Source organism: Hyposmocoma kahamanoa, unplaced genomic scaffold, assembly GCF_003589595.1.
Source record: "Hyposmocoma kahamanoa isolate Upper Pololo Valley unplaced genomic scaffold, ASM358959v1 192, whole genome shotgun sequence".
Classification (NCBI taxonomy): domain Eukaryota; kingdom Metazoa; phylum Arthropoda; class Insecta; order Lepidoptera; family Cosmopterigidae; genus Hyposmocoma; species Hyposmocoma kahamanoa.
In genome coordinates this window covers 10,232,090-10,241,642 of record NW_020653719.1, presented here as the reverse complement: position 1 = coordinate 10,241,642, position 9,553 = coordinate 10,232,090, and the positions used below count along the sequence as shown (strand labels likewise).

Below are 9,553 nucleotides of genomic sequence, written 5' to 3'. Positions count from 1 at the left end.
TACGTGGTTCGCGATCTTGCCGCGAGCGGAACGCGTGCGGTTCGCAGTGAGCCGGCGATAACGAGTGCCTCTACCAGGAGGTTACAGAGACAGTTGTCGCTTCAAAAATTTGTATAGCAAATTATACAGCGCCTCTCATAAATAGAAACTTACGGACTTTTCGCTGGTAACCTTTCGTGGCGGCGCAACAGGTTGGGATTTCGTCACAACAATGCTGGCCGTCTGGTTGACAGTTTGTTTATTCGTGGGACTTCTGAGAAAACCATAAAAGGCAAATGAATAGTGAATTAATAACACATTTGACAAAGTATGAAACAAGATTGCTGCTACCACGCGAATAGGTTAACTAATTTTTTGCTTTAGCGCCACCAGTGAGAAATCTATGAAAGCTTAAAAACCAAAAACAAAGATCTGCAACAAGCACATATAAATTCATAAGGTTCACTAGTTTGTTCCGTGACTTAGGGTCGTATTCTAAAACTCTACTTAATGCTCAAGTCAGGATTGCACTGGAAACACAAGCACTGGAAATACGACCCTAATGGCAGGGATTTGAGTATGATTTCGAGTGCTTTAAACTATACTCAAATCCTGACTTGAGCATTGAGTAGAGTTCTAGAATACGACTCTTAGTTAGCTTAGCGTCTCGCACGGTTTGCTGAAAAACGTTTTTTCTTAGAGTTTATCTTTGTATTAATAATAATGATTAACAACTAATGGAGTAATTTCACAAAAATGTCCCGGTGGTTAAACAGCGTGATATTCAATAAACTTAAAAATTACATACGATCAACAGCTTTAAAATAAGTCCTACCTTCTAGGTGGTCGTTTAGGCTCTTTTGGTTCAGGCGATCTTGGAGTAGGCAGTGGGGCTAAAGACTCTGGGAAAGTTTCGTTCTCCAGGAGATAGTTATTGTCTGCACCGTCCAGGTCATCTAGGTTTGAGATCAAGTCGCCATTGTTATGAGGTAACTGAAAATTGTTTGAACTTAATCAGTTAAAATACATACCTACATATACTATAATAATAATTATGACGCACACATTCATGGCCCCGCACTAGGGAAGCCCTGTACCGCGGGTGCCATGAATACACATAGACAACCACAAATTATACCCAAATTCACGAGAGAAATAAATGTGGGCCGTACAAATATTTCTTCCAACCCAGGAATTCAACCCGGGACCTCTGCGTGGCAGAACAGAATGGTATAAGATGTTTTGGATCATAGACGACACACAGATTGTCGTTTGATGATGAAGAAGAAGAGTTTGTAGTTTGTCAGATTTAGGTAACTTACCTCACGTTTTATAGAATTCATATTTTTATCCGGTTTATGATTATGATTGAGATCTCCGGATCCATTTACTAGGTTTTCTATTTTCTGCAAAACAAACAGAAAACGTTGTTAATTAAAATGTCACCCACTTCAAGGCTTCATCGAAATAGAAAGAAAGTTTCAAGTAACTGCTGCCAAATTGATCGATAACAGGCTGTAGCGAAACTTAACCAAAAGAGTTAATGAGTCGATACTACCTTAGTTCGAATTCCAATTAGTCTCGTACGTAATAAGGTTTATTTTGCTTGAGTCGAGCGACAGGGACTTTATTTCAGATTTGTCACATTTTATTTTTTTATAAACGAAATCAAAGCCACTTGAAAAATGTATGTCGTATACTATTTGTGTTCTATTTAGTTCAGATGATGTAAAATCAAATTGGTATACGTAAAGTACCTATCGCAAACAGCGGTGTTTTTGTAAAATTTCTTGGTAAGTTTGTGATTTTTTTTTTTGAAAATTTTTAGGTTCGATATTTTCATAGCGTACACTAATCAGTGTATATCTTCAATTTTATTTTATATTTTTTTCCAAAGTCAATGATTCAACACAGTCAGTATTGACTGTTAACAGACTTTGAATATTTATAGTCGCTGTTCAGTATATGCAGATCCGAATAAGTTTGGTCTTCTATATAGCTTCTAAAATAATAATGTGCCAGACAACCATGGATGTTGTAAGAACATGTCCGAAACGACGAGGTAAAGAAAACGTGTTTATACACGATTAAGTTCCGATTTAAAATCAAATAATATATGACTAAGTAACAAGGGAAAACTTACATGATTCGTTTTTTTCGTGGTCACTCTTGTCGACGTCGATTGTTTCACTGTTTTCTTGTCCGTCAGCCTTGAGCTGCTCGATATCGTATTAGGTGATGCTTTGTTGAAACCGTTGGTTGCTTTCCTAGGAACTGCTCGATCCGTATTGTGTAATGGTTGTAGAGGGTAACTCTTGTCTATGCCTTTTGTACGCCTCTCTTCGAACATTTGACGGACCTGAGACAATGAATTTCCAATTACGATTTAAATTTAAAGGTTTGAGAATTAAAGTTTGAAAAAGTTTTAATGTGGCGTCTGACCGGATAATTTCGGCGTAACATGATACAAATATTTGCATGGTCAGTACAGCGAGCCGAACCAATCGCGCGGCGCACCAGGCGATTGTCGGTATCCTTAGCTTCTCCACACTCGCGAAGCGCAAACTTGGCGTGAATGCGACAAGGCTGCACATTCTCTTGCCACACAGTTGCCGATAAGTAAGTGTCGCGGACGGTTGGTTTGTGTTTTTATTGTTGACGATTTGAACGTGCCTAAAATGGTTGTGAGTTGGACAAATGAACTAGAACTCACATTTTTAGATTGTTCCAGCATTCTTTTTAATAACTTTTTTTCTTATAAAAGCATAATCGCCAAAGCTCAAAGCAGTCCCACAGTAGCAACAGCAAGTCCATCTTCGCAGGCGCGCGAACTATACTGTGCACCAGGCGTGTAACTCTGCAAGTGTGGAACTGTGGCAGTTTATGCCACGATCCGCACCGCAATTCGCGCCCTTTTGAGTGTTACGTTAGGCTAATTTAGGTCCGTACAGCTCGGACAATCGTCTCGAGCGCATTCTCGGGAGTACATACATATCGAGCCTCATCGCCTGTTTTTTTTAAAAACAATGGAGTGGGACAGGGATAAAACTCTGCTATTTATTGATAAATATAAATAACGTTCAATGTTACGGGTTAATTATATAATTAATTTTATAATCTCAAGTACGACTTCGTCATTTGACATTTCGACTGCGAATGTGGAGCACGATCGAGCGCAGAGTTCGAAACGAGCAACGACACCAGTCTGTCTGCTAAGCCGTAACGTAACATGCTCGTCGCGAATGTTACGTTACGCCGCAATGATCCGGTCAGTGGCTGCCTTTAGATATGATACGAGAATAGCAGAGCAATAGCATGGTATGATAAGACAAGTATGGTAGTTCAATACAAGTGTAGCAGCACGGTTTGGATATGTGCGCGCCCACTGAGTGCCGTGTACGGATGCACACATTCGCATATTTTCGCGATGATAATACAAGGCGCGCGGCGGACGTCCACACATACAAACCGCGCGGCTGCGTATGAATGGAGTTACCATACTTGTCTTATTTATGGAAATGCCAGAAATCATTGGCATATTTATGCTATATCTTGCAAGATTATTCTGTCTCTAGGAGAGTATGGTATTCTCATATCAGAGAAAAAGTATCGAACATTGCTGTGGTGATAAAGATCAGTTACCTTCCCAGGGTGCATGGGTACTGGCGGCTGAGTCGACGGACTAGTAGTCTTTGCGGTGTTGACGCCGTTGCTGGGCGAATGTCTGACGCGGTCCAGCGCTCTCGCCTGCTGTGCTTCGTAGAGTGACGCAATCTTCATCTCACGTTCTTGCATTTGCTTCTGTTGAAAGCGTGCCTACAAAAGAAAAGTAAATATTAAGTCCACATTTTTTGTTGGAAACAGGTAAATTCATCAAATTTACCGAGGGTTTGCTAATAATACATATGAACTGCAGTGACGTTATTATGTTCACTTATGAGTGAGGAATGGAAAAGCGGGAGCTTTGATTTTGGGTCGATAACAAATAAAACAGCCTTCCCCACAAGCTGACGCCGTTTGTCATTTGTCAATATCAGGATTGAATGTCCGGCCATGCTGTCGACGCTGCTGTACCTGTCGCGATTACATTACCCCACGAAGTCTGAGGAGATGTGGAGTATATTAGGCTAAAAGCCAAAGATACCCTGAGGGTCAAGCGGTTGAAGTCCAGACACAACGTGAATTTTAATCCGTTTGTAGTGAGAGTACCTTCGGTTGCCTGCCGGTTACTTGATATCAGATTGCGCCACACGTCGCCTACAAGTGCAATTCGTGTTAGTTTATTATATTGTTATATTATATTGTATGTATCTTAGTCCTTAAGGTATATGTATAAGGTATAAGGTCATGTGGCATGAATGAAATTACTAAAAAAAATTTAAATGAGTTGTTTATGGAGATGGGTTCGATTGTCATGCTCCTTCTGTCCGTCTACACAAAATTTAGTGCTTTTATACATCCTCATTGGTGAAGGGTACTCTTGATCTGGCCTTTCTTTAGGGCGTCCTCAATTTGGTCATGATAAGTTCGCATTGGTCGGCTCTTATCAACTTGCCCGCACACATTCCTTTTTCTATCTTCGTAGCTACATCTTATTTCACGCCACAACTTTCTCTTTTACCTTTATTACCCTGCCGTGTAATTTGTCCAAAAGAATCACAGATAAGTTTTACTTTTATTTTGTAATAGCAAGTAACAGGGCGAACAAGTCGTGCGTCTGTTGGTAACTGACACGCCTATCCATGACAGGTGCAGTGTCAGTCAGAGCTTTAATTCCCAAAGTTCTTAGAGGCACTGCCACTGCGCCCGTTACTCTGAGACATAAGTTGACAAGTCCCATGTGCCTGTAATTTCACCACCACCCTTACCCTTCCAAATACTACTGCTTGGCGACAGAAATAGGTAAGGCGGCAGTACTTCCCTGGACGAACTCTTTTACAAGGAGCTCTATAGCCACTAATATTTGGAGTATGACTTGGACTCATAATATATATACAACATGGCTGACGAGGTTACTTGTAAAAACATTTTCCAAAGACGATAGACAAATATAGATGATTATCATTCTTGCTAAGTACATACATAACATATGATTAATTTACCAATAGCTTAAAAGCAAAACCGGTATCTCCTTTCGCTCCTTAGATCCTAACGGAAGCCCTTATGAGTACAGTTATTTGCCTCTAACTACAGACATTTCAAACGAATACCGCGTAAATTAATTTTAACTAGCAGAGAAGTTATAGTTAAGTAACCTAGAGATTGCCTTATCTACCAATAACGCTGCCTGTTGTTATCTGCATTAATATATAGATTTTTTTTAAAGAAACGTTCTCTTTAGAGACAATTTTCAGTCAAGTTAAAACCAAAAACAATTGTAAAGAATTAATTGAAACCAATGTAACTAGCACTTAAACCTCTCGTTTCTACTTAAGGCAATGTGATCAGATTTGTCAAATTATGCGAGGTCACATTGTTTAGTTATTAAATGTTAAGATAAAGCGAATGTGGCTGAAAACATGAGTGAAGTAGACTTCGACGTAACATTTCGATCCGATTGGGATTGTCCTCAAGACTGCACTGAGGCAGTGATACGTAATTGCGAAACAATTGCGTTTGTTTTATCCCTTGCTGTATCTTTATTACTAAATAAATTAATGTATAATATATTTAAGGATTCAATCTTTAAATCACACTCTTTAGAAACACGATTATTTGTAGTTTTCTGGATAGAAAAAAAATCCGAAGTTATCTCTAAAAAACAAAATAAAAACTTAGTACGGCGTAAATACTTCACGGAAGGTCATCAGTTCTTGAATAACAAAACTACATATTTTCTATAACGTGTACTCCGTACATATTCAAAACGTATTTCTGTTATAACAATACCAAGTAGGTAAATACTTAAATTTAGAGATGAGAAATACTACTCAATTTTTTAACGACAAAACGTTCCTTTTTTAAAAAGCGTGCTTTTTTTAAACGCGTTTCACTTAAACGCCTTTTAGTTTGAAGCGTACAAAATAGTTTAGAAAAATGTTAAAGGCGCAGACTTTTATGTTAAAAAAAGCTTGCAACGTTGTGTTGATAGCGAAAAGCAACAATAAACCACAGACCACTAAAGGTTTTAAGATAAGTAAGTTTATTTGTAAAACACGAGTTTTATTTTTATGTATAAAATTATTATTAACATCGACGAATTAATTTGTTTTAGGAAACATAGATGGCGGGACTTGAAACATAAGGACGTTGTTACGCTTACGCTTAAATTGAAAAGTGTGCTTATGTGTTTATTTTGAAAACTTTTTAACCGACTTCAAAAAAAAGAGGAGGTTCTCAATTCGACTGTATGTCTTTTTGTATGTATGTTACGCGTTAACGCTGTCTGTGAACCGATTTTCATGATTCTTTTTTTGGTGGAAAGAGGGTACCTCTATAGTGGTCCCATTTAATTTCGAAGAAGATTCACGCATGAAGATTCATTTTTATAAATAACGCCTTAATTTTATTCTAAGGAGTAATTATTTTAATGGCAGATTTTGCTATTCTCCAATTCAAGGCAAAATTCTCTCAATATATTTTGAGTAGTGAGACTCGATTTTTATTATCTCCTGTGTTAAGTTCCATATAGTGGCGAACTAGGGGTTGAATCAGGGTTTGCGCAGTTTCCGGTAACCGATTTCAATAAAACTTGGCAAGTTTTTCCATGTACTTTTGAGGTCGGTTTTTTTGGTACTCCGTACTGAGATTATATTATTTAAGTGCTTTTCGTTTAAACGCCCACCTCTATCTAAATTCCCTTGTGTATTACAGACCAAAACCAATTCAGAAAGTTCACTCCCTAAATTACTCCCATAGGAAATCAAAATCGGGACCTTCTTCATCCAGTGTCAACAGGGCAAACCTGTTGGTCTTCAAAAGTATCAAAAATCCAATGTACGAAGACTGATGCGAGTTTTGTCGAGCTGAAAGAGATTTGTCGGGAACGAAGCGAATAACCCCAGTAGGATAGGCAGCCATGAGGGTATGTATAAAGGACGGGGCTATACCCTGCTCATAATCGTTGCGCTCTCGAATCGCTCACACAAGCATGTCCCATCTCTACTCGTATACACTGTGTCCGAAAAGCTGCACCTACGAAGACCTGCCAAAGGCAATTGATAGAGGTGGCTGCTTAATGGGCCTAATGATATTTGATATTTAACATTAATTTATTGGTTTGTAATTGATTCGACAAAAAGAAAAGAAGGTATTATTTGTGTACTTTAGTATTGTAATAGTTTTGAAGAATAGATTTTAGCTAAAAATTATCACAATCGCTTTCGCTTCAGCTCCTTTTATGTTCACAGTTGATAACGCGCAGGCGTAAGGTACCTGCGCCCACGCGCCATTGCACACGGAGACAACCTGTCAATCGTCGATACACTTTATTCCATTGTTCGGCTCAAGTGCTTCCGTCATTCGACTTCCGTCAAGGTCATACTGCTGTTTTATAGATGTGAAATAAATGGATTGAACAGAAGTTTAATTTGAAAAGGTAGCCATTGCCGATTTCTTTTGTTTGTTCGAAAATTTAAAACTTACACAATGAAAGAATGTTATGAAGAGTCACCAGACTCGAGAAAATGAATGAATGAAATAGAATGAATTTAATTGAAAATTTGACACAATTTTGTTAGAATATAATGCTTGGCCATCAAAAGCATTTTTTATGTCAAACTGTTGTCGCTCTCACTTGTTTTCAGAAAAGAAGTCATATGTGCGTACTCCGAAGAATTCTCGGACAGTCTCGGAAATTCTCGAAGTTACCGTATCGTATGTACTTTGTACGTCATACAATTGAGTTCATTATGATAAGTTTAAGAAAATTCACCGATTCGCGGAAAAAAAAAACAGCACTTGCTGTATTAAAAAAAAACAGTTTTGCGATACCAGTCAAGGGGGACACTGGGACAGTGGGAGTCAAGGAAGTTGACATGATTAATCAGCCAATAAATGATTGATCTTCAACCAACCAATTGCATCATATCGTCGCCTTATTTTCTCAATCTCGTATCGTAAGCATAAAGTAACTGAAATGCAAAAAAACGCGTTTTATATACTTACTTAAATTTACATTCCACATTACATTTCATTCATATTCACACACATTTGGCTTTTACCGATCTTAAAGTAATGTATACAAATTAACATCTTTGCCACGTAACGTAACATGCCAATATTTGTCAGCAAAACGACAGTCAAAGCCTAAATCTGAACTACAGGAAAATTTGTCAAAATTATTGATACGCGATTTGATCGTTTGCGGCATTGTTTGAAAAAAAAACGTGATGTTTGAAGGGTAAATTTGACAAGCAAATTGAATCGTTTACAGAGCGCTTTACTTAGAAATTACAGTCATATGTATAAGCTGTCGGCTTAGAACCGTGTCGGCCTCTCAATTGAGTTTGAATTTAGAATCAACCATTCACCAACTAAGCTTCATATCGCTGATACCATAGTAGCTCTTTCAGTTTCGATATTTTAGGTTACATTTTCGCAATAACGCCTATATTAGCCTGTTTCGATAAAACTAGAATTACTGCAACTCAGACTAGAAAAAAGTACTGCACAAACATGTGTGCGGCGACTCGACACTAATGGTCATTAGTATGTGCGACAGTTGTGACACAGTTGCGGCATAGTTGCAATGCAGTTACGGTCACTTGTTCAGCATAATGTAATCCTTGTCTTGTTCTTTGCTAATCTTGATTTGAGGTTTTGAATGCTCGAAGTAGATTTAAAGATTAATTAACTTTGATAATAATTATTAAATCCAATTAAACTTATACCTAGCTTTCTTTTAAAAGTAACTATATAAATAAAAAGAGTTTTGTCAGACGTAGGGCTATAAGAAAAATTAACACTACGTAAATTTAATGTTTGGACATTTCCTTTTTTATTTTGTTTTTGTTTCTTTTTTTTTTTCTTTAAATTTATTCATCACAAAATTCGATTTTTTGTTTTTTTTCGAATTTTGGTTTTTTGTTTCCTTATTTATTTTTCACAAAATTCGGGGTGCATAATTACTAGTAAATAAATTTGGCTGTTTACAAAAACAACAGAAAATGATCAAAAAACAAAGTAGGCGAGTGTTCATTGGACGTATTGAAATGTTCTACCTCTCGTCAACCACGTATAACTTTCAATATAATGTCATACCTTTGGTATAATATAGCCACATGTGATCATACCCACATGAAAGCAATAAAAATAATGCGAACAACGTGAAATAAATGTAGTGAAGTAAGTAAACTTTTATAACTCTTCCACTTAAGTATAAAGGGAATCCTGAAGATGAAAGCCAATAGAATGGACTCGGCTAGCCACAGTCGGTTAACTTTCTTGCATATAATAAAATAGGTATATTGCTAAATTTTCAATTATTTTAGTAACATACTTTTAAGAAACGACATCTATGTACTAGCGTACCTAGTAGACGCGGCGTTCCATACACACACTGTGTTTCACTGACGTGCTGTTCCGGCACAATACTTCATTTAGTTAGTTGGTTGTCAAACATTCAAGATGGCGG

At 37.5% G+C, this 9,553-nt stretch overlaps 1 protein-coding gene across 3 annotated transcripts in view; it reads right to left on the bottom strand.

Annotated features, from left to right (window-relative positions):
* LOC113226489 (zinc finger C2HC domain-containing protein 1C) overlaps positions 1 to 9,553 on the bottom strand; it is an 89,437-nt gene that overhangs the window by 17,506 nt on the left and 62,378 nt on the right. For all 3 annotated transcript variants that reach the window (XM_026459121.1, XM_026459123.1, XM_026459122.1), the window contains exons 2-6: positions 3,622 to 3,795; positions 2,123 to 2,338; positions 1,302 to 1,385; positions 815 to 972; positions 154 to 253 (exon numbers count right to left, since the gene is read on the bottom strand). In XM_026459121.1, coding sequence (XP_026314906.1) covers positions 154 to 253; positions 815 to 972; positions 1,302 to 1,385; positions 2,123 to 2,338; positions 3,622 to 3,795 — 732 coding nt within the window. The remainder of the gene's footprint in view (positions 1 to 153; positions 254 to 814; positions 973 to 1,301; positions 1,386 to 2,122; positions 2,339 to 3,621; positions 3,796 to 9,553) is intronic.